The 26,339-nt window shown below is 46.9% G+C and overlaps 1 protein-coding gene across 3 annotated transcripts in view; it reads right to left on the bottom strand.

The window, feature by feature from the left end:
- Positions 1-1,375: 1,375 nt before the first annotated feature.
- MRRF (mitochondrial ribosome recycling factor) overlaps positions 1,376-26,339 on the bottom strand; it is a 27,328-nt gene continuing 2,364 nt past the window's right edge. For 2 of the 3 annotated variants that reach the window (XM_061604048.1, XM_061604049.1), the window contains 6 exons: positions 16,948-17,155; positions 15,231-15,380; positions 10,282-10,400; positions 6,970-7,061; positions 3,079-3,238; positions 1,376-1,919 (listed from right to left, as the gene is read on the bottom strand). In XM_061604048.1, coding sequence (XP_061460032.1) covers positions 1,842-1,919; positions 3,079-3,238; positions 6,970-7,061; positions 10,282-10,400; positions 15,231-15,380; positions 16,948-17,134 — 786 coding nt within the window. In that variant the 5' untranslated portion in view covers positions 17,135-17,155 and the 3' untranslated portion in view covers positions 1,376-1,841. Of the gene's footprint in view, positions 1,920-3,078; positions 3,239-6,969; positions 7,062-10,281; positions 10,401-15,230; positions 15,381-16,947; positions 17,156-23,023; positions 23,139-26,339 lie in introns of those variants that run through there. The other variant, XM_061604050.1, reaches the window with a different exon arrangement.

The raw sequence follows: 26,339 nt of genomic DNA, 5'->3' as shown, positions 1-26,339 counted from the left end.
GCATTTTGGCCAGAAGTCCCTCCGCTTTTGATGTGCTGAGGGGAAAACCAACGCCCTGCGTTGCCTGTGCAGCTTAGAGAATTGCTCTCCGCTCAGTCCTTTTTAGCTAGCCTTACCTTTATCACATGGGCCTTTTCTTCAAGCAAGGAGGCAGGGGAGGTGGTGCGCGCGACCCTCATCGCACAAGCTGCTTAGGGCAATGGGTGATGCCTCCCTTGATTTGCTGCTTTGGGATCTATTCTGCTCCTCCTCTTTTGGGGTGCCACATGGACGTGGCCAGAGCAAACAGTTCAAGTTTTCACGACGGTCTGCAGCAGCAAGAAGACTGCAGAGCTTACAAATTACGTCTCTGCCTAAAGGAGCCACAGCTTCATGCACAGCCCAGGGATGAGGTGGCCTAAGCAAACACGGCTGCTTGTGGCATCCCTAGAACGGCTGCTCTGCAGGCAGAAGGTCCCAGGTTCGGTCCTCAGCACCTCCAGGTAGAGCTGGGAAGTCTCCTGCTTAAATCCTGGAGAGTTGCTGCCAGTCAGAGCCAACAGTACTGAGCTGGATGGGCCAGGGGCCTGACTCAGGAGAAGGCAGCCTCCTAGGTTCCGAATGCCTCCTTTGCAAGGAAACTGGAGAAGCTTAATGGGACCCTCCCTCCTGCTTTCCCCCCAAATTTCTGTACAGCCCGCAGTGACTCCCCTCACTCCGTTCCTGGCTCTCATGCTTCCTGATGCTCCCGGATATGTGCGCACGCGTGCGTAACATCAGGGTTGTGTGCTAAAATAAAATGTTAAGAGTTCCTGTACCGAGAAAAGCTGGGAATTGCAATCTGGATACATTATGCAAATTGAGAGAATTTGAATAATTCCACATTATTATTTTCTCCTGATATTGCTGCACCTGGCCAGAAGCAAGTAGCCCTGCACCCAGCAACAAGAAACCTCATTCAGCCACGCCTAACGTGGCTTCAGAGATCTCAGCAGGCTTTGCCCTCCCAGACCTAACTTTGTAGCCATGAGGGCTAGGAACTTGAAAACTGGGATGTTCAAGAAGCTGAATTCTGCACTCAACAAAATCAAGGAACTCAGACAGCCTTGTGCTTTATCATAAGGAAAAAAACCAAAACAGCAGCAGGGTTTGCAGTGTTGTATGTTTTTGTAGCAACGTAAGAAGTTTACCAAGCCAGGATAGTTAGAATGGGAGCTATCACCAGCAACAGAAAGATGGGACCCAGAAATGCCCCTCGCTCAGCAGTACAGGCTGTCTGTCCCACTTCTTAACCTTCCCTGTCTTACTGGTAAAGAGGTCTGTGTGTAACCGTTCCTCAACTACAGTTCCTCCAAAGACAAAGGGCAGGGCAGGAATCATCGGATCATACAGCCACTTCATAGCTGCTGGTATGTTTTATTTAATTTACAAGATACAAAGGACCAGAGCAGCAACAACAATCTAAACTGTGATTTTTCCAAGACAAAATTCTCTTTCATCCAACCCAAGTGCTCTCTTGCCAAGAACGGTCTCTCTGCGTGGTCTTGTTTTTCCAAGTTCCTGTGGGGTTCCATTCTTGTCCAAATTCATTTATTCAGGCCCAGTTGCCCTGAAAGTTGCTGGATGGCAAGCCTAGCAGAACTGTTTTTCTGGCCAATGTCAAAGGCAGGCTTGGCGGGCAGCAGGGCTAGTCAGACGCCGTGCCTTGATCCAAGGCATGGTATCCGATCCAAAGAGTCTCACCCTTAAACACACTGGACCATGAAAAGTCACGCTGTGACAGTCCAGCAGCAGGTAGGAAGCCGCCGGTGGCAACAGGCAGCTTGAAACCACCAGCAACTGGCACTCCGGCCTGGCGTGGGCTATCCAAGCAGCTCCTTTGTCTTTGCTGCCAACAGCGTGTCCATTTCGCCTGCTGTGTCATCTACCATTTGCTGGATCTGGAGCACATTTGGAAGGGAAAAAAAATGCATGAACGCCTTCATTTATTTTTATTTTTTTAAAGTACAGTTCTGCCCTATGAATTAGGTAACCATTTTTTAAATAAAGGTATTGGAAACACAAAAACACCAAAGCAGCCACTCTGAATCAGACTGAAGATTCCTCCGGGCCAGGATCCCTGTTTTGCACAGTGCTCAACCAGATGCCTTTCGGAAGTCCACAAGGAAAGCAGACAGGCCCTCTCCTGCTGTGCTTCCCCAGAGATTGGCTCCCGGATTCTGAACGTGGAGGTTCCATAGAGCCATCACGACTAGTAGTCGCTGAGGGCCTTACCAAGATAACAGGGTGTGTGTTAAAATCCAAGCCTCTAGACTACACCGTTCCATGTTCCTGAGGTGGAAGGGACTGGAGGCGCGAGTCTGCTAAGGAGACAAGATTGTAATTCCGTCAGCCCCAGCCAGGATGGCCAAGGGCACAGGAATGGAGTTATAGCCCAACAACATCTGGAGGGCCATATGGTAGCTCTGTGAGAGGAACAGGGGCCTCCTTAACAAACCACAGTTCCCAGGATTCTTTGGGGGAAGCCATGATTGTTTAAAGTGGCATGATACTGCTTTAGGTGTAGAGTGCAGGTGTGGCCTTAGGCAAGCCATTCTCTGTCTGCCCATTGCCATCTGCAGTGCTGCCCTATCCAACAGGATGGTTGTAACAGTTACTGAGAAAATATAACTATGAAGACTTGGAATGTGTTAAATAAATGCAAATTATTTTTTATTTACATAGAAGTACACTCCCGTAATTTCAATAAAACTCCAGAGTGATTCTGGAAGAGTTCCCTGTGGGACTATACCACCTTTGGAACACCCAGAGAAGGAACTGGTTGTGTGAATGCCCACTTCTCTCCCTGACAGGTTGGTTTTCCACATGCAGGGAGGGCATAGACGCAGGTCCAAATGCGTTCTGGGCTTCTACAATCCTGGGAGAGGCATTTACCATGCCAGGAAGAAGCACAGTGCAAATGAATAAATAAGAATTAGATCCAGAGTGCGGGAAATCAGTTCTTAACATGGCTATTTGCACTGGCTGTGCATTTAGAAGGGAGCCACTCTTACCTGGAGCCAAGGACAAAAAATAACTGGCCCACCAACTGATCAGTACCTGTTTCTCTATCAACTTGATGGTGTCCTCCGACACGGAGCTTTTGGCCTTTTTTGTCTGGTTGATGGCCCCGGCACGCACTTTCCGCAGAGACTCCTTGGCTCTGTTTGTGAGCTGCTTGGCCACTGTGACCAAATTTTCTCTGTGCTCACGGGTGACCCTAGCCAAACAGGAAGCAAAAGGGTGGGGGCGGGTGAGGAGGGGAGAAGAGAAAGAAGAAACATTGGGGAAGCCAGTCCACATTTGTGTAGGTAGGCAGGGGTATGATCCAGGTTTCTCAATGCATCTTATGCCCACCAGATGCTTTGGACTACAACTCCCATCATCTGCAGGCAGCATGGCTGATGGGAGCTGCAGTTCAAACCATCTGAGGGGCATAAGATGAGTCTCATGGCCTCGCTCTTCCCTGGTGGCAGGCAAGGTCTCGGAGGTGGGAATAACCCACCACCCGGGGAAGGGGACTAGGACCGCTGTCAGCGAGCTGCAAGGATTCAGCAAAGCCCAAGGGGGTTGGACTTGATGGCCTTACAGGACTCTTCCAACTCTGCTATTTTATGATTCTATGAAGCCAGCACACGGCAGCTGGTGCCAGGAAATGGGTTACGGAGATAAAGCCAACCTTTCCACAAAAGAAAATGCAAGAGTGACGTTAAAACCTGTCTCTCTTAGCGCCCGCTCCTGGTCTCTCCTCCTCCCCTGCAATTCAAATTGGGGGATGATGTGGGAGCGCGTTAACAATCAAGCTGCGGTGCACCCAGCCGAAAACCTCAGCAATTAGGAGGATAATAGCAGCCTCCTTCAGGATTGACGGGGATGTGTGTGCGTGTGTAGAGAGAGGAAAGAGTTAGGAAGGCAGAAGGGAGCAGCAGGAGATGAAGGGCCGCAGAAACTGGAACAAGATTCATCTGGGCAAAACAGAAAAGCCACAGCTAAGCTGTTCTCTGTCCTGATGGCACCGCTAAATCTTCTCTCACCAGTCCCTAGATGTCATCTGCACGGGGATGGAGGACCTCAACTTCTTTCACCCCTGACGACTGGCCGTGCCGGCTGTTGCCAACAGGAGTTGGTGTCCAGCAATGTCTGGAGGGCACCAGCTTCCCCAGCCCTTAGCGGCACGCTTGGGAACTTGCTATGAGGAGGCTTCACACAGGAGTCACTGTAGCTGTTGTCGGAGAACCCAAATCCAAGTGCTGAATTCCCTACTGCGTATAGGCAAATGGAAGATCTGAGGGAAGTTGGGGAGAGGGAGACACTTTTATAAAAAGTCCTTTTGGGACTTAAATCTTTACGCCTCTGTTCAGTCATGTTCTCCAAAACCAAGAGAGACCACCATCCATGTGACATCCCAAAAACTGACTGTGCAAAAAGTGCTGGATCAGAGCAAGGAATCCCCCTAGTCCAACCACCTCTTTCCAAAATGTCCAGCTCCAGCCTAGCCGTCCTCCATTGCTTGTCCCTAGAATCTATTTGAGAGGTAGACTGCTCTGCATACATAGGTTCCACTGAGTTACTGCGTTGTTGACAGACTTGCCTCCCATGAATCAAATCTAATACTTTAAAAAAAAGCTGTTTAAGGATTTTGGGTTTAGTGGGACTTACTTTTGAGTAAACAGAACAGGCACTGCACTGTTTGTTATGCTACAGAACACAATTTAAGTTTAATAATTTAATATTGACTACACTGAAATTAAATGTGTATAAGAGGGCAGTTCTGGTCTTGTTAGCTTGGAAGTTACGGCCAATCATCAATGTGCTGCAGTGGTGTTTTAGGACTGCAGCCAATGCTAGTTCTACTCAGAGTAGACCCATTGAAAATAATGGACACAACTTAGATCCACTAATTTCAATGGGTCTGCCAAAGACAAATAATTGGGTGTTAGAACAAATTAAACCAGAACGATCACTAGAAGCTAAAATGATGAAACTGAGGTTATCATACTTTGGACACATCATGAGAAGACCTGATTCACTAGAAAAGACAATAATGCTGGGAAAAACAGAAGGGAGTAGAAAAAGAGGAAGGCCAAACAAGAGATGGATTGATTCCATCAAGGAAGCCACAGAGCTGAACTTACAAGATCTGAACAGGGTGGTTCACGACAGATGCTCTTGGAGGCCACTGATTCATAGGGTCGCCATAAGTCGGAATCGACTTGAAGGCATATAACAACAAATACTGCCCTGGGCTCCAAGCATGGTATAGATGTCAAATACATACATAAACAATCAGCTTTTCTGGGCAAGCTTTGAGTTATGAGACAAGAGGGAGGAGGGGGAGAGCATCTCTCTCGATCACTCATAATGTCTTACACTTTCATCCTGCCCCTCTCCCTGCAGCTCGCTTGTCACCTTTTGGACTGCTTCCGTGCTATGAAAGCCCCCCGACTCCTGCTGTTGGGTCAGTATTCCAAACCTCTTCATTGCCAGCGCCAAACAGTTTAGAAGTGATGCGACTTGTCAGGCACCAGCCCTGCAAAGAGCTGAAAAATGGTTGCAGGTGCGCCAAAGCCGCCTTTCAATACACCGTGACTGACAGGCCACTGGCATACTCTCCCATCCCAAGTCGGCCAGGCTTTTGAGGGGCTGGGGTCAAGCTAGCAGGCTGGTGATTTTAATGCCCCCTTTGGCCTTTAGCTGCCTGCTTGGGGATTTAACTGACTTGGCCGCCATTTATTGCTTTTCAGAACAGCTCTGTTGGCCAGGGGAGTTGGTGTGCAAAGTTCAAGCAGGCAATGCAGAAAGGCAACTTTCTCCATCTCCCCACTGGAAGTGCTTTCAAACAGCACCTCTGGCAAACCACAGCAATGACCTAAGAGCCAGAGCGGGTATAGAGTTAAACTGAAGGCTCTAGCCACCCAGTGCCAAACGTTGCCTCCTGTAAGCCAGAGTGGGAAGGAGATGAGAGGAAAAGGGGTGTCCCAGAAGCCTCCAGCTTAGCAGCTCAGGCATCTGGACGCAGGTCCATCAACAGCCACAGTTTGCTGGCTCTCTCTCTCCACCTGCTTCATCCCAAGGGCAGGAGTCCCCATGAGCAACCTTCTAGCCCTCAGGCCCTCAGGCTGGTGGTGGTTGAAACCAAAAAAGGGAGCAGAGCAACAGATGAGGCCATTGGTACGGGAGGCAACATTTTGGCCCCACAAAAGCCAGAGGTTTCTGCACGAGCCCGAGTGCATGGACGTACCCCCGCATCTGAGAGGCATGATCAGTTAAATGGACACACCCCAGCCACGCAAATGCGCTCGAGGAGGATGCAGAGCTGGGCTGGTGAGACTCCCAAAGGCCAGCCACAGAGGCCTGGCGGGCCAGATTCATAGGCCTGAGGCTCCTCGCCCCCGATCCAAATCTTACGGATTTATATTCCCAGGGCAGCTTTACAGTATGAGATGCTGAAAATAACGAAGAGAGAAGGCGCTCCAAAACCAAGCAGAATAAAGAAACGCTGCAGACAAAAGCTGCAGCGTTATTGAAAGTCTCATCAAGAGAATTTAAAAGGCCTGGGAAAATAAAAAAGGCACTTCCCCAAGTGCTGAAAGGACATTGGGAGTGGGTGCTTGGAAAACTTTCCTAAGGAGAGAACCTCCTTCGGGGCCAGCATCAGGGGTCAGCATGGTGGAGCATCTGCCCAGGGCCCATATCCTTGTGGGAGGAGCAATGAGGAAGAGGAGGAGGAGTTGGTGATAACAGCAGTGAGGGAGGGGGGCAACGGAGGCTGTCTTGCCCAGAGGCCCTCCAAAACCTGGAGCTGGCACCGATCCCCTCAGCGCAACCAGGAAGGGCCTCTCTCCAGAGACAGGCTGATGTTGGTGGAGATGCTGCTGCACCTCATCTTCCTCCTCCCCCCCCCCGACCCAGAGCTGCTGATACAGAGAGACGGCTGTTGCGGTTGCTTACATAGGAACAGGCACGCGAATGATCGGGCCATCTGCTTCCGGGTTCAGGTTCATTCCACTCTCTTGGATCGCCTTGAGAGCCGCAGCTGCGCTCTGCAAAAACCCGAGATCAAAAAGGCAGAGGGAATTAGCAAATAATTATTGCCAGGCGCTGGAGCTCTCCATCAATGGGGAACAATCCATCTTGACAGAACATGGAAACATTTAGTTCAGTTACCAGCAGGATCAGGAAGTTACACTGGTGCAGGCCCCTTTGATCAAAACTAAATTGCACACTGCGGCCCCCCACCCCCCACCCCCCAGATTCAAGGTATCGGTAAAGTGCAGCTGGGGGTTAGGGAGGGAGAAAGTGAAAACCTAAAGTAGAAACCATTTTGTTGGTTTGAGGCAACACAGATTATAAAAAAAACACGAATAGGCAGTGAATTCTCAAGGGAGGTGGTGGAACGAGACTCTGGTCTTTGCAAGAAGTAGGGTGAAAGGAGATGAAAGATTCTGGGATCTGGCTCTGCGTGCCAAAGATCTCACGCAGCAGGAGCTTGGAGGGAAGAGTTAAATCGTTTTAACTCGTTCCACATTGCAACAACGGGGCAAGTGTGAAAACAAGGGGGATTAGCACAAGGCCTGCTCTTCACAGCTGTGGATTTTCAGGCAGGATCTGGAAGCCGCCAGCCCCATCTGCAGCCAGCACTGTGAGGGAGGCCGAGGTGAGGCAAGGCAAGGCGGACAGCCTCTTTTGCCGGCAGTGTGGAGAGAGGGCTTTTGTGTTCTCTGGGCTAGTTTTTTTTTTTAAATGCTGTGCCCAGGCAGTCCACATTCTGCACCACAAAAAGCTGGATTCTGCACCCTGCAGAACTTGTTTGCCTAAATTAGTCTCCTTTTTTAAAACACACACAAAAAAACTATTTGCATAATTTATTCTAGTTTTGTTAGTAAATGAAGAGCAGTGAGCATTCAGGGCACTGAAGTCAAACCTCCTGACTGCTGGAAATCTTATTATTTATTTATTTATTATTTAATTTGTATCCCTTCCTCCCAGCAGGAGCCCAGGGCGGCAAACAAGGCACTAAAAACACTTTAAAACATCATAAAAACAGATCTTAAAATGCATTAACACAACAGCATTAAAAACATTTTTAAAAAAACAACTTTAAAAAAGGGTTAAAAACATTATTAAAAATATATATTAAACAATTCTGACACAGATGCAGACTGGGATAGGTCTCAACCAGAGCTTGGAAAAGTTACTTTTTTGAACTACAACTCCCATCAGCCTCAGCCAGCATGGCCACTGGATTGGGCTGATGGGAGTTGTAGTTCAAAAAAGTAACTTTTCCAAGCTCTGGTCTCAACTTAAAAGGCTTGTTGAAAGAGGAAAGTCTTCAAAAGGCACCGAAAAGATAGCAGAGATGGCGCCTGCCTAATATTCAAAGGGAGGGAATTCCACAGGGTAGGTTCCGCCACCAGATAAGGTGGTATCTGCAGGAGGCCCTCACCTGCAGAGCGCAGTGATCGATTGGGCATATAAGGGGTAAGACGGTCTTTCAGGTATCCTGGTCCCAAGTTGTATAGGGCTTTGTACGCCAAAACTAGAACCTTGAACTTAGCCACCCCATTTGGCTCCACAGATTTCTACAGCACCTACCCAAACATTTTCAAGTGTATCTCTGCCACAACAAGGGCCGACAACTTTTTCTAAAATACCGGCCTGAAATTCTCAAGAAGCTGGATTGCGTGTCCAAAACCCAAACTTATGAAGCTGCCTTCTACAGAGCTAAGGTGTCACCGCATTTAGCCCAGGACATTTGGACTCCAACTCCCATCAGCACCTGCCTGCATGGCTCACTCCTGGAGAAGGCAGATCAAAAGGAAGAAAGCGTGTGTGGGGGAATGGGAAGACACAGGGGGCCTGTTGCATCCACAACATGCTTGAGGGTCATGGAGGACAGAACCTACAAAAACCGAAAAGCTTACCAAATTACAGAGGTGCTCCTGACAAAGCAGTTCCCAAGTTATTTGTTATTAGCTATGCCAGGGCTTGCTACCCTTTTTTGGACCAGTGGGTACATTTCATATTTTGAGAGTGTGCAGGGTGTGCCAGTCAGAAAATGGATGCCACGGGTGGGGTGGGGTGGGGTGGGGTGGGGGGGATGACACAACACAAACTAGACCATACAGTCATGGTGAAGCTTTTCCAATAATTGTATTCCATACCAGAAGAGCTGTAACCTGTTGAATTCCTGCCTGCCATACAGCTGTTGAAGACACAAGAACCATGTTTTTTCCCCAGCGCCAACCCTAAACCAAAGTCTAGGCTGCTCTGTTAAACTCAGAGAAACTTACTTCTGGCTAGACATGTACACCATTGTACTGTAAGTTCATGAGTCCCTGGTCTTTAGATCCTACAAAGCAGGTGACATGCCTCAGCCTCTTTGCAAAATTTTCATAACTGGCTTTTGGGAAGAGGGGGATTCTTTGACATCCACCCACACTTATTGTCTAGTAGTATTTGCAGAAAATAACTTCTAGGCACTACCTGATCTCAGACAATCCCACCACAGGAAAGATACATCCTAGTTGCTATGGAAAAAGGAAGGGCAAACTATAGAGATTCTGAGAAAATTAGTCAGAAGCAGGAAAAGTGCACTAAAGGGAAAGAAAACCAGCAGTTCTTTAGGACCCCAGGGATTTCTATTGCCTGGTGTCCAAACAAATCACTGGTCAATCCCAGCTCTGACTTCACTCATTGGCTAAAAAAACTGTCAGACAGGAGCAACCAGGCTGGCTCATTTCACTGAAATTGCTTAAAAAGGTTACCTGCACATTTTGCTTCATAACTTTCTTAGGGTTGAATTTTTTTTAAAAAAAAAGCTAAGAGTCTGGGACCTCTATTTGGAGGCACCATGAAACCTCTGGGCATCAGGTTGGTGATCCCTGGTATTCGGTAACATCAACGTATGACAGCAAAAAAGGAAGTCTCTGCCCATAATGAGCTGACAATCTAAATTTCAGAAGTGCGGGTGAGGCAATGCAGGCACAAGATGAATCACAGCAACTGCAATGGCTGGTATACTTCAGCTTTCATTTCACCTATGGGTAAAGACTAGGGGTTAAAGCCAAAGGCTTTGTGGAACAAAGTGAAGACAGAGCGAGGGAGAGGTGTTCAGCTTCTGGGGTCGCCCACCAAATTCATGGCTGTGAAATCTTAGCTGAGGAGGATGGCTCACACAGATCTTAATCACCCTGCCGGGGTAACCTCATCCCGCATGACGGGGTCCAGCCATGCAGAAGTCCATTGAGGGCATCTACTTACTTCTGGGAAGCTGCTCATGTTGACAAGGATGAGCTGAGGGGGTTTCAGGGAAATCTGCCCAAGCTGGTTTAGAGGAAACTTCCCATCCTTGGTTGTAACGATGATGTGGTCGAGAGCCCCTTAAACAAGAAGGACAAGCACGTCAAAACCTTGTTAGTGTTTTGGTGCTGGTGGAAACAAAAATGGCACAAAAACAGCTGGAATGTACGTCGCAAAGCCTTGCAACCCCATGCCGGTGGATAGGGGGCTATCAGCTTAAGGGCAGCATAACGGGGAGGGGGGCACGGCTATAGGCAAAAGTGGGCAGGGCAACTGTTTGGACTCGTCCCTTTGTACAGCAGGATACATTCCCCCCATGTACAAGTCAGAGGTTTCTATACACAGACGCAGACACACAAATGCACACCTCTCCATTCTTCTCCATCCAGGCAAGCTGGAAGTATCATCATGCGTCCAGGACACTTCCAGTCATGCAAAGGCACTCGAGGAAGGGGCAAAGCAGGATCAGTGAGAGATCTGGCCTGGGGAGAGTCCTGATGAACATTCGTCCACATTCGTCCCCCAAGCCTGAGATTCCCCACCCTTAAACTATCCAAAACCAGGGGCAGACAATGGCGGAACACCAGGACAGGGAGGCAGGGCAACCACAGCCCCCAAAACTCCTTTCTTGGAGTTAATCTAGGAGTGGATAGCTCCCCCAGATAACAGCGCTTCTGTTTTGGAGGTGCCTTTCTCTGGCTAGCTACTTTCCCCATTATTACATCCTCCAGGTAGCAGCCTCTTCTCATTTTACTCGTTTTTAAATATGTCCCTAACACCCCTGCAAGGTAGGCTGCTGTTCTTCCCTGCCCCACCAGAAGAGAACCGAGGCCAAGTGACAACAATATGTTCATAATATGCACATTTCCAACATTTTAATCCATTAATGACTTTAAAAAAGTTTAGTGGATTAAAATCCATGGGGCACATCCAATTAAACTCTACTCAGAGTATACATAGTGAAATTAATGGAGTTAAGTAATTTCAGTGGGTTGATTCCGAGTATGATTAACATCGGACACAGCCCCATCTGCCCATTCATTGGCCATTCTCTCTTTTAAAAAAGAGCCACCAGCAATGCTTTTGACTGACAACAGCACAACGTCTTGTGCACAGAATGAATACTTGTGACTTGAAACATCATAATCGACTCTTGTGTTTTCAGCCAGAAAAGCTGAAGAAGAGGGGGTGGGAGTGAGGAATGGCAACTCGTGTGTGTGTGAATAGTGTTTTATTGAGATTTCTAGCAAATGTAACAACAAACAAGTAAAACAATAATCAAAAGTACAATAAACATGTCACTCCATATACGGTAAAATAGAAAAAGAGTACATTCAGCAACAGAATATTTATATATTAAATAGAAAGAATATCAGAAAGCAGAATAATAGAATTAAAAAGCAGGATACACATCCCACCAAAAGAAAGTTAATGATGAGGGTGGCCTCGCTTCTACCCCATCTTCGATAGCATAACATAAAAAGGGATACCAAATTGGAATAATTTATTGGAGGATGTCTCTCCCCACATTTTTTTTCACTCTAGAGTTAATTTTTCATCTAGTGCAAGTTGCCAAAGTCTGGTAAACCAATTTTTTTATTGATAAATGTTGTGCCCCCTTCCAATTTTGGCTATTACAAGCCTTGCTGCAAGTAGGAATCTGGATAGGAGAGACGTCTGAGTTTTAGGAACAATGGAACTGGCCGGATCGTGGCTTTAAGAACTTTACTAGCAATTTGAAAAACATCACCCCAGAATTGTCTCACTTTATTACAGTCCCACTGTAAATGTAGGAAAGAGCCACGGATCGGGCATCCCCTTCAGCACAGGGGGGAGAGGGAGGAGGGAATGGAAACTCTTGAACAAAAAAAACTAAAACAACCAGCTGGCTAAGTGGGAAGAGCTACTGTCGAAGAGGTTTCAAGTTAACACAGCCCAAGCGCTCTCTCTCACTCTCTCTGTGAATTTCCATGTTTACAGGGCAATCCTAAGCATGTTTACTCAGAATCAAGTTTCATTGTTTTCAGTGGGACCTACTCCCAGGTAAATGTGCATCGGATCACATATTTTGCCTTAGTCTTTGGCAAAAGGGCAGTGCCTGCATTCACTAATTTTTGGTTTAGTAAAATTCAATAAAAGCTTTTATGAAACGGCAGCTCCACTAAACCAGTGAGGCGAGGGGCGCTCTCGCGGCTGCACAGACCCATGTTTTCATCAAAAGGTGTTCCTCCACCAAAACGAGCCTTGCCTCCCCACATCTTGTGGGCAATTTCCCAGAGGCTAATTTAGTGGCAATTGCACCTTTCCTCCCTGGCCATGCTGGTAGCTGACAATTCCCTTTACCGTCACATCTGCAAACGGTTCACTTAGACGCTTCTGACATCTCCCACTTGCAACGTCTGCCTACAGGAAGCTATTAGCGAAGACAGATCCTTCCTGGTCAAGCTCAGGGTAAGCAAAACGCTTTTTTGATCAGAAATGTCAAGGCAGCCATCAAGGCGGTGGTGCCTGGTGAATAACTCTATAGAGGTGTTGCGGTGGCTAAAGCTTCGAGAGCCGGATCCCAGCCAGAGCGGCCAACCCAGGCCTCTAACACCTCCAAAGTTGCCCTTGTGGAGCCTTAAAGAGGTTAAACCTTTCTCCCCTCACACCTCCCCTCTTTTAAAAAGCAAGCTTACGAGCATAAGTGTAGACCTGCTGGATGACACCAAAGGTCCAGCTAGTCCAGCATCTTGATACACACAGCAGCTACTTGGACGCCTCTAGGAAGACCACAAGAACAGCTTTGAAGTCCTCCCCAGTTTTACGTTCCCAGTGGCTGCTACTCTGTGGCAGACTGCGTCTGAACACAGGAGGTTCTCTTTAGCTCTCCTACTTCGTAGCTGTCTATTTACCTGTCTCGTCCTCCGTGAATTTGTCTCATCTTCTAAAGCAGGCTTCCTCAACCTGGTGACCTCTGGAAGTTGCTGGACTCCAGCTTCCATCAGCCCCTGTCAGCACGGCCAATGATCAGGAATGATGGGTTTCACAGCCCAGCAAAACCTGGAGAGTGCTGGTCTGGGGAATGTCATTCAAAAGCCACTGAAGCCAGTGGCCACTGCTATGCCCAGCAGCCACTGAATTCCGTGAGTTAGTTATGTCACGGAATCATAGATTTGGAAGGGATTTTGGAGGTCATCAAACCCAACCTTCTGCTCAGTGCAGGATCTGCAATGCAGGGTTTTTGCAACTGCAGCAACCTTGACAGATGGCCACCCAGCCTCTGCTTAAACACCTCCAGCAAAGGACAGCTCCCCCGCCCCAGCAGTCTGTTCCACTGTCAAACAGCTCTTGACATAAGGAGGTTCCTGTTAAGATTTAGCCAAAATGGGCTGGCCTGATTGGAGTGGTATTTATAATTAATTGGTCACAGTTGTTTACAGGGGGTTTTTTTGTTCATTAGTCTCACTGCTTCACTTAACTAGTCATCGACAGCCAGTGTGGTGTAGTGGTTACAGTGCTGGACCAGGACCTGGGCGACCAGGGTTCAAATCCCTACTCAGCCATGAAGCTCACTGGGTGACCTTGGGCCAGACCCTGCCTCTCAGCCTAATCTACCTCACAGGGTTGTTGTGGGGATTAAATGAGGAAGGGGAGAACCGCGCATGCCACCTTGGAGAAAAGGTGGGATACAAATATAATAAATAAAATCTGCTTCCCTGCCATTTCCAGCCACCGATTTTGGTCCTGCCCTCTCTGGGGCAACAGAGCGCAAGTCTGGCCCCACCTTCCACTTGGCTAGAATCCCTTCAGATATTTGAAGGCAGCTATCATGTCCCCTCTTAACCACAGAGGACATGGTTCCCAGAACCACCCTCCCTACGGTGGTCAACCTCCTCTGGACACGCTCCAGCCCTGTGAGAGCTTCCAGCCCTCTTGTTTTACAGAAAACGTCCAGAAGTAGTATAGTGTGCTTTTGCTGAGCTTCTGCGTCGATTGCTACATCTGATTTTCCATCTGGAGCTCCTGTGCGCACAAGCAAACTTGCATGCAGAACTACCCTCTCCATTAAAGGGGGAAGTGCATGAAGGAGCTCCTGCCACCAGGAAAGGAATTGCTAGACCAGGGCAACAGTCGTTCAAGAGGGGGCTCAGTGGAGCTTCCAATCACAGGAAATGGGACTGCTGAAAGGACCACGTATCTTTCCTTAAGACCCTCCGTGGCGCAGAGTGGTAAGCGGCGATAACGCAGCCGAAGCTCTGCTCACAGCCGGAGTTCGATTCCAACGGAAGGAGGAAGTCGAATCTCCGGTAAAAGGGGTCGAGGTCCACTCAGCCTCCCATCCATCCGTGGTCAGTAAATGAGTACCCGGCATATGCTGGGGGGCAAAGAAAGGCCGGGGAAGGAACTAGCAATCCCACCCCATATATACGGTCTGCCTAGTAAACGTCACAAGACGTCACCCTAAGGGTTGGAAATGACTCGCACTAAAAGTGCAGGGACACCTTTACTTTTTTATCTTTCCTTAGTGTATACTCTAGGGTGCCTGTCCTTCCTTGTCTGATATAACAGAACATTTTCTGCTGTTGTTCCTGTTCTTTGGAATACTTTTCCCCTATATGATATGGGAAGCACAACCTGCTTCAGACGTCTTTCAAAAACGCTTCTCCCCCCGATCATTAAGCTGAACACTAACTTTTTGTATATTACAAAGCTGTATTGCATTTTTTTACTGCAGTGTTAGTGGTTTACTATATATTTGAAATTTGGTGGTTTTAGTTATATAAACTAGATAGGGATTTTTTTTGGGGGGGGCAGAAATTAAGCGCTACTGAAATAAAGATATGGTCGCCTTGCTCCAGCAATGCAGGTAAGGAGGCGGCCATTGCTACAGCACAGACACCACAAACACGCAGAAGCAAACTACTCACCTGGCGAGGTTCGGATGCTCAAGCTTTTGCTGAAATCCTCCTGCAGGGCTTTAACCACAGAGCGCATGTCCTTGTCTACCTCGTCCAAGCTGATGATATCCTCGACTAAAGAGGCATTGATGTTCACACGTGCCTGGCCTTTCCCTTTAGCTGCAAAAGGAAAAGCAAAGTCAGTGCTCCTCACGCTCCTCGAAAACAGTTTCCCCAAGGGCCTAACGGGAGTCCCTGGAGGAACATTTGCAGGAGTGCAGCTGTGCTCTTGCAGGTGCTCCTGTCCGTTTCACTGGGGTTTGTGTGCGAGACCTTCCTGATGGCTGCCAAGCCCTGAGCGGCACAGGACTCTTCTGTCAGCAGGAAAAGAGCGTGGTGAGGAGTCTGTGTCCCTCTGGATGCTGCTGGACTCTGACTCCCACCATCCCTGACCACTGGCCATTCTAGGTGGAACTGACAGGAGCTGCAGTCCAACGACATCTGGAGGGCCGCAGGTTCACCAAATGCAAGAACTGCCTTCTGAGCTCAGACCAAAGGTCATCTAGCTCAACATCATGTTTCCAACACGGGCCGGCCAGATGCCTCAGGGAAGCCCCCAGTCAACGTAGCAAAGCAAAATCCCTCTCCGATATCTGGCACTCGGGGTAGACAGCCTCTGACCATGGAGGCTCCACTGCTCAGCTGCCATAATAACATCAGAAGAGCTGTGCCAGTTCAGACCAAAGGCCTATCCAGTCCAGCTTCCTGTTTCACACTGGGACCAATCAGGAAAGCCAATAAGCAGGCTTGGAGACAGAAACAACTCACCTTCAAAAGCAAAGATGCCTTCGGAAATTCCTTCAGCCATTGTGGCTCAAATCTGTCATAATTTGCCTAAACCCCTTTAAAGCCAGTGGCCGTCACCATATCCTGTGGCAGTGAGTTCCCCAAGTTCTCCATGGTGTGAAAAGGGTCCACCTTTTGTCTCTCCTGATTCTTTGGCCCATCAAGTCGGACTAGATGACCTCAAGTTCTAATATTCTTAGGAGGGCAGAAAATTCTCTCTCCATGCACTTCTGCCACACACCACTTACATAAAACTCTTACCGAGTTATGTAAACATCAGAAGAGCCCTGCTGGCCTGGACCAAAGGCCCATCCCGTCCAGCACTCTGTCTTCCACAGGGGCCAGCTGGATGCCTCTAGGAACCCCACAAGCTGGCCCAGTAATCAGTAATGCAACTCTCTCCCCAGTGAGGTCCGCCTGGTGCTTTGCTGACACCTTATCAATGGCAGGTTAAAAAAAACCACCTTGTACTTCCCCCCAGGATTTGATGGACTCTGATGAGAATATTTTTGATGTTAGGGTGCTGCCAAAGTTTCCTACAGCTGTTATTGGGGTGTGTGTTCATTTGTGGGTGTGTGCGTGTCTACACGTTTTTATGAATTGCATGTGTTTTGGTATAAATGTCTCAATGTTATTATGTGTTTATGTTTTTGTTTTTAAATATGTTGTAAATTACTTGGAGACTTCCATGTAACAAGCGACTAACACGCCTCGTAAATAATAATGGAAACAACAATATCCAGCCAATCAGCAAAGCAATTGCTTTGACTTTCCCATAATTTCCACTGGGTGAAGCAGTGGGATCACATACCATCACCCCCTCCCTCCCCAGCCATCAGGACTGGGCAGTCCACAGAAGATCCATAAAGGGAAGCTGGGATCCACAGACGCCTTTCCTCACCTTTGGCTTTCTTGGTAGCGAGGTGCCGGGCCTGCGCCGTCTGATGGTGGGCCCAGGTTCCTTGGCAGCCAGGCAGCAAAAGGCCCCCAAGCTTCAGAGGGGCCTGCAGGGACGGTCTTGCAGTCCCCAAAGCGGAGTAACACAGCAAGGGAGCCAACTGACGAAGGCATCTCAGCGGCCCCGCCATGGTTGCCCTGTCAGAAGCCACCTGGAAAGGAGAGCTAGTCTTTACTACATGCTGTTTTGCAAAGGAAAGAGTCAGACCATCTACCTCAGGGCTGCCCACACTGACTGGCAGTAGCTCCCCAAGCTTTCAGGCAGGAATTTTTTCCCTGTCCTACCTGGAGATGCAGCCAGGGATGGGACCTTCTGCATACAAAGCACATGTTCTGCCACTGAGCCACGGCTCTCTCCAAATAAATAAGTATAAAAGGATGTGTCCCTGCCCTGAGAAGCTGACAATCAAAAATCCCATGACAGAGGAAGGAGATGGAATTGCAAGCTGGGGAAAACAGAGGCTACATTTACTTTAGCTTGGTTACAACTAGGTTAATTTAATTTAATTTAAATGGGTCTGCTCTGATAAGGATTGATATTGAACACAAGCCGGACTTCAATGGGGACTATGGACAAGGCAAAGATGCACAGACGTAGCAGAAACACACACAGCCTTGCCCCACCTTCCAGGAATGTGTGAGGTTGTGTTGGCTGGACATCTGAGTGAACATATTTTTTATTGTGGTGCCCTAGGACTGCAAACTAAAGGGAAGCACCCGCTGGCCTCTAGCCAAAGGGGAGCTGCGTTTCCTGCCTCCCAAGAAGAGCATCACGGCAAGGGGGGAACCAATTGGACGCAGCATCTACTTCAACGCTTGCGTTCCTCTTCCCTTCCCATTCCTTCTTCCTTTTGTAACGTGTCTATTTAACTGTGAGCCTACAGGCTACGACTGTCTTATCTTTTAATATACACATGCAGTGCTTATAAAATTTTAAGCCATTTATAAGTGTTAAATAATAAAAATATTTTCATTGTATGTCTTTGATCTACACTGTAAGTTGCCTTGGGGGCTTCATACAGAAACAAGGCAAGATATAAATCTCCTAAATAAATACATGACAAATAGTTGCTATTATTTATCTATTGCATTTCTTTCTTTCTTCCAAGAGGCTCAAGGCGGTGTACACAGCTCTCCACATTTCCATATTATCCTCACAACAATCCTGTGAGGTAGGTTAGACTAAGAATTGATGACTGGTCCAATGTCACCCAGTGAGCTTCATAGCCAGGTGAGGATCTGAACTCTGGTCTACCAGGTCTTAGTCTGACTCTCGAACCACTACACCACCCTGGCTCTCCCAGTGAGTTATCTCCTGAGCCAGCACCCTGATGAAGCTAAGCAGGGTCAGGTCTGGTCAGTGCTTGGATGGGAGACCGCCTGGAAACCATATGTAAGCTGCCTTGCGTTTCTAGCATGGAAAGAAAGGCGGGGTATAAATGAAATAAATAATACCAGACACTACAACCTTTCGCCTGCTGCTGGTATTCCCTCCCTAACAGTTTTCAGACTTTGGTGAAAGGCAACTTGTAACAAGCACCCATTGAATATATTTGAACAAATTAACATGCAAAAGGCTTTCCCTCCCTCCCTCCCTCCCTCCCCCTGGGCAAAAGTAAAGATCCTGCTAATACTGATGAAAGTTAGAGGAAAGCACAAAAGCAGGACTACAGCTGAACGTCAAGACGACTAAAGTAATGACAACAGAAAATTTATGTAACTTTAAAGCTGACAATGAGGACATTGAACTTGTCAAGGATTATCGATACCTCGGCACAGTCATTAACCAAAATGGAGACAATAGTGAAGAAATCAGAAGAAGGCTAGGACTGGGGAGGGCAGCTGTGAGAGAACTGGAAAAGGTCCTCAAATGCAAAGATGTGTCACTGAACACTAAAGTCAGGATCATTCAGACCATGGCATTTCTGATCTCTATGTATGGATGTGAAAGTTGGACAGTGAAAAAAGCGGGTAAGAGAAAAATCAACTCATTTGAAATGTGGTGTTGGAGGAGAGCTTTGCGCATACCATGGACTGAGAAAAAGACAAATAATTGGGTGTTAGAACAAATTAAACCACAACTGTCACTAGAAGCTAAAATGATGAAACTGAGGTTATCATACTTTGGACACATCATGAGAAGACATGATTCACTAGAAAAGACAATAATACTGGGAAAAACAGAAGGGAGTAGAAAAAGAAGGCCAAACATGAGATGGATTGATTCCATAAAGGAAGCCACAGACCTGAACTTACAAGATCTGAACAGGGTGGTTCCCGACAGATGCTATTGGAGGTCGCTGATTCATAGGGTCGCCATAAGTCGAAATCGACTTGTAGGCACATAACATAACAACAACGCTGGGAGGAATCTCCTGCCTGGAGTAGCCTTACCCTATTTATGGGGGGGGGGCGGGAATCCTGGGTCTCTGATACATATTTGCAGCACAGAAGATGAACATAAGAACATAAGAAGAGCCTGCTGGATCAGGCCAGTGGCCCATCTAGTCCAGCATCCTGTTCTCACTGTGGCCAACCAGGTGCCTGGGGGAAGCCCGCAAGCAGGACCCGAGTGCAAGAACACTCTCCCCTCCTGAGGCTTCCGGCAACTGGTTTTCAGAAGCATGCTGCCTCTGACTAGGGTGGCAGAGCACAGCCATCATGGCTAGTAGCCATTGATAGCCCTGTCCTCCATGAATTTGTCTAATCTTCTTTTAAAGCCATCCAAGCTGGTGGCCATTACTGCATCTTGTGGGAGCAAATTCCACAGTTTAACTATGCGCTGAGTAAAGAAGTACTTCCTTTTGTCTGTCCTGAATCTTCCAACATTCAGCTTCTTTGAATGTCCACGAGTTCTAGTATTATGAGAGAGGGAGAAGAACTTTTCTCTATCCACTTTCTCAATGCCATGCATAATTTTATACACTTCTATCATGTCTCCTCTGACCCGCCTGTTCTCTAAACTAAAAAGCCCCAAATGCTGCAACCTTTCCTCGTAAGGGAGTCGCTCCATCCCCTTGATCATTCTGGTTGCCCTCTTCTGAACCTTTTCCAACTCTATTATATCCTTTTTGAGATGAGGCGACCAGAACTGTACACAGTATTCCAAATGCAGCCGCACCATAGATTTATACAACGGCATTATGATATCGGCTGTTTTATTTTCAATACCTTTCCTAATTATCCCTAGCATGGAATTTGCCTTTTTCACAGCTGCCGCACACTGGGTCGATATTTTCATCGTGCTGTCCACTACAACCCCGAGGTCTCTCACATGGTCGGTCACCGCCAGTTCAGACCCCATGAGCGTATATGTGAAATTCAGATTTTTTGCTCCAATATGCATAATTTTACACTTGTTTATATTGAATTGCATTTGCCATTTTTCCGCCCATTGACTCAGTTTGGAGAGGTCTTTTTGGAGCTCTTCGCAATCCCTTTTTGTTTTAACAACGCTGAACAATTTAGTGTCGTCAGCAAACTTGGCCACTTCACTGCTCACTCCTAATTCTAGGTCATTAATGAACAAGTTGAAAAGTACAGGTCCCAATACCGATCCTTGAGGGACTCCACTTTCTACAGCCCTCCATTGGGAGAACTGTCCGTTTATTCCTACTCTCTGCTTTCTGCTTCTTAACCAATTCCTTATCCACAAGAGGACCTCTCCTCTTATTCCATGACTGCTAAGCTTCCTCAGAAGCCTTTGGTGAGGTACCTTGTCAAATGCTTTTTGAAAGTCTAAGTACACTATGTCCACTGGATCACCTCTATCTATATGCTTGTTGACACTCTCAAAGAATTCTAATAGGTTACTGAGACAGGACTTTCCCTTGCAGAAGCCATGCTGGCTCTGCTTCAGCAAGGCTTGTTCTTCTATGTGCTTGGTTAATCTAGCTTTAATAATACTTTCTACCAGTTTTCCAGGGACAGAAGTTAAGCTAACTGGCCAGTAATTTCTGGGATCCCCTCTGGATCCCTTTTTGAAGATTGGTGTTACATTTGCCACTTTCCAGTCCTCAGGCACGGAGGAGGACCCGAGGGACAAGTTACATATTTTAGTTAGCAGATCAGCAATTTCACCTTTGAGTTCTTTGAGAACTCTCGGGTGGATGCCATCCGGGCCCGGTGATTTGTCAGTTTTTATATTGTCCATTAAGCTTAGAACTTCCTCTCTCGTTACCACTATTTGTCTCAGTTCCTCAGAATCCCTTCCTGCAAATGTTAGTTCAGGTTCAGGGATCTGCCCTATATCTTCCACTGTGAAGACAGATGCAAAGAATTCATTTAGCTTCTCTGCAATCTCCTTATCGTTCTTTAGTACACCTTTGACTCCCTTATCATCCAAGGGTCCAATCGTCTCCCTAGATGGTCTACTGCTTTGAATGTATTTATAGAATTTTTTGTTGTTGGTTTTTATGTTCTTAGCAATGTGCTCCTCAAATTCTTTTTTAGCATCCCTTATTGTCTTCTTGCATTTCTTTTGCCAGAGTTTGTGTTCTTTTTTATTTTCTTCATTCGGACAAGACTTCCATTTTTTGAAGTAAGACTTTTTGCCTCTAAGAGCTTCCTTGACTTTGCTCGTTAACCATGCTGGCATCTTCTTGGCCCTGGCGGTACCTTTTCTGATCTGCGGTATGCACTCCAGTTGAGCTTCTAATATAGTGTTTTTAAACAACTTCCAAGCATTTTCGAGTGATGTGACCCTCTGGACTTTGTTTTTCAGCTTTCTTTTGACCAATCCCCTCATTTTTGTGAAGTTTCCTCTTTTGAAGTCAAATGTGACCGTGTTGGATTTTCTTGGCAATTGGCCAGTTACATGTATGTTTAATTTAATAGCACTGTGGTCACTGCTCCCAATCGGTTCAACAACACTTACATCTTGCACCAGGTCCCGGTCCCCACTGAGGATTAAGTCCAGGGTTGCCGTCCCTCTGGTCGGTTCCATGACCAACTGATCTAGGGAACAGTCATTTAGAATATCTAGAAACTTTGCTTCTTTGTCATGACTGGAACACATATGCAGCCAGTCTATGTCCGGGTAGTTGAAGTCACCCATTACTACCACATTTCCTAGTTTGGATGCTTCCTCAATTTCATATCTCATCTCAAGGTCTCCCTGAGCATTTTGATCAGGGGGACGATAGATCGTTCCCAGTATTAAGTCCCTCCTGGGGCACGGTATCACCACCCACAACGATTCTGTGGAGGAGTCTGCCTCTTTTGGGGTTTCGAGCTTGCTGGATTCAATGCCTTCTTTCACGTATAGAGCGACTCCGCCACCCAGGCTCTACTGACAGGGGCAGGTAGAAAATGCACCTAATGATAGGTGACTTGCGGTCGAGTTTGATTCCCAATTGTTTAACAGCAGCAAGAACAAAACAACATTTCCCCACTTAATTCCATTAAGGAGGGAAAGGACTGTGAATGCATGTACTGAAAACAAACCTCTAAGCTCAGAGGCACCTTCTTCTTTAACTCCTGGCTCTGGCTTTAAGATTGTGGGTTCTAGTGAAGAAGAAAGTAGGTGCGACGAGCCCGAAGCCTGCCCACCTCCTGCTCTACCAGGTGCCCGGAGGCTGGACTGCCTCAGAGGAGACTGAAGAGCTGTTCTCAGCTCACATGTAAGGCCAGGCCTTGGAATCCATTATAAGCAGTCTCTGAGCTGAGATCTTGAGGCTGGGGCCTTTGGCTGCCACTTGTTCTGTTCCAATTTGGAAAAAAAGTGCTTCACAGTCTTCTGCCATCACAACACACCCTGGCAAGGCAGACACACGCACACAGCCTGCCCCTTTTGCTCTTATTTTACAGAGGAGGGTCTAAAGTTCAGAGCGGAGCAGATGGGAAATGAGCACTGGATGTAAAAGCAGCCCTACCGTGTCAGGCCAGAAGGGGCCTGTGATGTTCCTGCTTGTAGGGTACGCTTGTGAAACATTCTAAAACTAATCTTGTTATTTCTGATATTTAATAAATACTTATTTGGTTTACCAAAGGCCTGATCCTTGGCTGGGGGATATACATACCAGAAGGGAGGGCAAGGTAATTACCAAGGCTGAACAGAAACAGTATCTAATGGTGGCAGCGGTGAAGGGAGGAATAATAACAATTCAAGTATCCAGAGCAACCCAGAGTTGTATGCGTTATCTATAAAGATACAAGGGGGTTGGGAACAGCATAAGCACGCAGTCACAAAAGTAACCAGCTAGAGAGAGACTTAGGCAAAGTCTCTGGGAGTATTGGTTATAGGACGTGACTGGTGGTGCTGCCTAGCAGGGGGATCTATTGAGATCTGTGCTAAAGTGGAGTGAGAAACCATATAAAGGACGGTCCGGACTGGTGGTATCCCTGGTGGTGCCTAGTGAAAGGCAGTAGCCACAAGCAGGTGGGAACCGGACAGGGAGAACCAGGGAAGGACGTCACATGTGGTGGTAGCGGTGGGATATGACCAATAGAGAGTCCCTAAAAGTGGTGTGGCTAAAAGAAATAACAAATAAAGATTACGTGTGAGAGTGACTGGCAAAGAGTGTGTGGCAAGGTGTGAGTGAACTCCTAAAACATGGCTGAATATATAAAGATGAAAAGAGAGGAGCTGGTGGAGAAGTGCATAACATTCAATTTACCTCACGAGGGTAAAGGGGTAGGTGAATTGCGAGTAGCATTGATAGCATTTGCATCTGTCCAACAAAAACAACCTGTCAGAGAAGAGAACCCAGAACGGTATTCAAGCAATCCCGCTTATACAGAGTATTTAAGAGAGAAGTTGAGAAAGGAAAGTGAGGAAAAAGATAAGGACAGAGAGATTGAGATGATGGAACTGAGGATGGAGATTGGGGAAAAAGAAAAGCAGCGGGAGTTGGAAATTGAAAGAATGAGAGTGGATGCTGAAATACAGGTGGAAAAGTTAAAATTTGAAAGAGAGAAGTTTCATTCTGATGAAACAAGAAAGGACAGAAATGAAACAAAAATAAAGGTTACACCAAAAGATTTTGCAGTGTTTGAGCCTGGACAAGATCCACAAATTTACCTCAACACCTTTGAAAAGGCAGCTCAAATGTGGGGGTTACCGGAGGATAAATATATGCAATATTTATCAAACCTGATCAAAGGGGAATTGGCAGAGGTATACCAATATTTCCCCTCAGACAGGCCCGTCACATATGCCGAGTTTAAAGAGGCAGTGTACAAAAGATTCAGACTGGGACCTGACTACTTTAGGAAGTTATTTCGAAACTGTCAGATCCAAGCAGGGAGGTCTTTTGCTGAACTGGGAGCAAAATTGCTGGACATATTTGGAAAGTGGATGGGAAGTGCCAAAGCTCAGTCAGTGGAAGAGGTGAAAAGCCTCATGATACTGGATCAATTATACCATCAGTTACCACCAGAAATAAGGCTCCTTGTCAAAGACCGTTCCCCTACATCTGTTCAAGAGGCCGCAGAGTTGGCAGATCACTTTGCCTCCAATAGAACTGGCTGGGTGGGGAAAACATCAAGAGAGTTTAAACCCAGACCATATAATGGTGGCAGAAAGGATGTGGTACCACAGCGAGTGAGTCCTCCAATAAAGTCTGAAGGGCACAGGACACCCCAGAGTGGATCTGTGTACCCTAAAATGGAGGAGAAATTATGTTATAAATGTGGTAGACCGGGGCACCTACGTTTTCAATGTGAGGTTGTCAACCCCACTGGTAATCCTGCTCAGGGAAGGGCAGTGAAAACAGAACCAAGGGAGTTAGAAACGAAGAAGGTTTAGTTCTGCCAGATAAACTGGACAAATGTAAAAGAATTTGATTCGAGTCTGAGGGAAGAAGTGAGTGTGCAAGGGGCAAATTATTGGGCATTGCTTGATACTGGTGCCGCTCAGACGTTACTGAGGCCAGATTTGATAAAATCTGAGGAAATATTACCTCAGGAAATGGTGACAATCCAAGGAGTGAGGGGTGAACCAGAAAGCATACCCATGGCCCTGATAAAATTAAAGTGGAGAGGAAAGGAGGAAATATGTAAAGTAGGTATTAATGCCCAACAACAAGAACCAGTGATACTGGGAAGAGATGTTATTGGGGCACAAGGAAAAATATATGTGGTGACCAGACAACAACTTGGCAAAGCAACAGAAACCATGTTAACAGAGGCCGAAGAAAACAGAGTGGAACCTGTTATCGAGCCTAAGGTCGCCATAGCAACCCCTGGCAGGCCTGCTAAAAGAGACAAACTGTATCGAATGGTCTCTAGTGAAGAGGCAGAGCAGTTCAGGGAAGAGCTGGATAAGGATGGAAGTTTGCAGCAAATGAAGGACCAAGCCCTTACACAAAAGATTCCCTTTACTGACAATCTGAGGAATCAAATTGTGTGTGAGAATGGGATTTTATATAGACTGTGGATGCCTGCTGAGAGAGAATGAATGTGAACCAGTGAAACAATTGATAGTACCTAGCAAATACAGAGCCAGATTGCTAGAGGTAGCCCATGATGTCCCATGTGCAGGGCATCTTGGAATAAAGAAGACCAAGAAAAGATTGGCTGCACACTATTATTGGCCAAACATTTCTAAAGACGTAAAACAATATTGTTTATCTTGTGACATATGCCAAAAGGTGGGGAAAAGTGGAGTAAAGACAAAAGCACCATTGAAGCCCCTTCCTATAATAGGACAACCCTTTTATAGAGCGGGAATAGATTTGGTGGGCCTTTTCCAAACCCACAAGGCATGGCAAGAAATATCTATTGGTTGTGGTGGATTTTGCCAGTAGATACCCAGACGCTGAAGCACTAAGATCCGTGGAAGCCCCTGTAGTGGCAGAGGCTTTATTAAAAATATTTATGAGACTGGGTTTCCCTCATGAAGTGTTGACGGATCAAGGAGTGTATTCATGGGAGAAGTGATGCAATGTATGTGGAAGTGTTGTGGTCTAAAACATTTAAAGACAACTACTTACCATCCAGCAACCATTATCTCTACCACAGATCTGTGTAAAGGATTTTGGCAGATGGAATTAGACGAGCAATCCAGAGCCAAAACTGCCTACACCAGATGGGTTATATGAGTTTGTGACTTTACCCATGGGACTAAGGAACTCACCAAGTTCTTTTCAGATACTAATTAATACTGTGTTGCGAGGCATGTCAGATTTCGCAGTGGCCTATATAGATGATGTGGCCATATTCAGCAAGTCGGTGCCTGAGCATGTCCAACACCTGACAGCAGTATTAGAGGCATTTAAGAAAGCAGGGCTAACAATAAAAGCCAAGAAATGCCAGTTTGGGTTGAATGAAGTGATCTATTTAGGACATAAGGTGGGGAGTGGGAAAATAACCCCCTTATGGAGCAAAGTTGAGGCA

This window comes from Rhineura floridana, chromosome 20, assembly GCF_030035675.1.
Source record: "Rhineura floridana isolate rRhiFlo1 chromosome 20, rRhiFlo1.hap2, whole genome shotgun sequence".
Taxonomy (NCBI): domain Eukaryota; kingdom Metazoa; phylum Chordata; class Lepidosauria; order Squamata; family Rhineuridae; genus Rhineura; species Rhineura floridana.
Note: the sequence above shows the minus strand (reverse complement) of the source record. Positions and strands in the feature narration are given on the sequence as shown.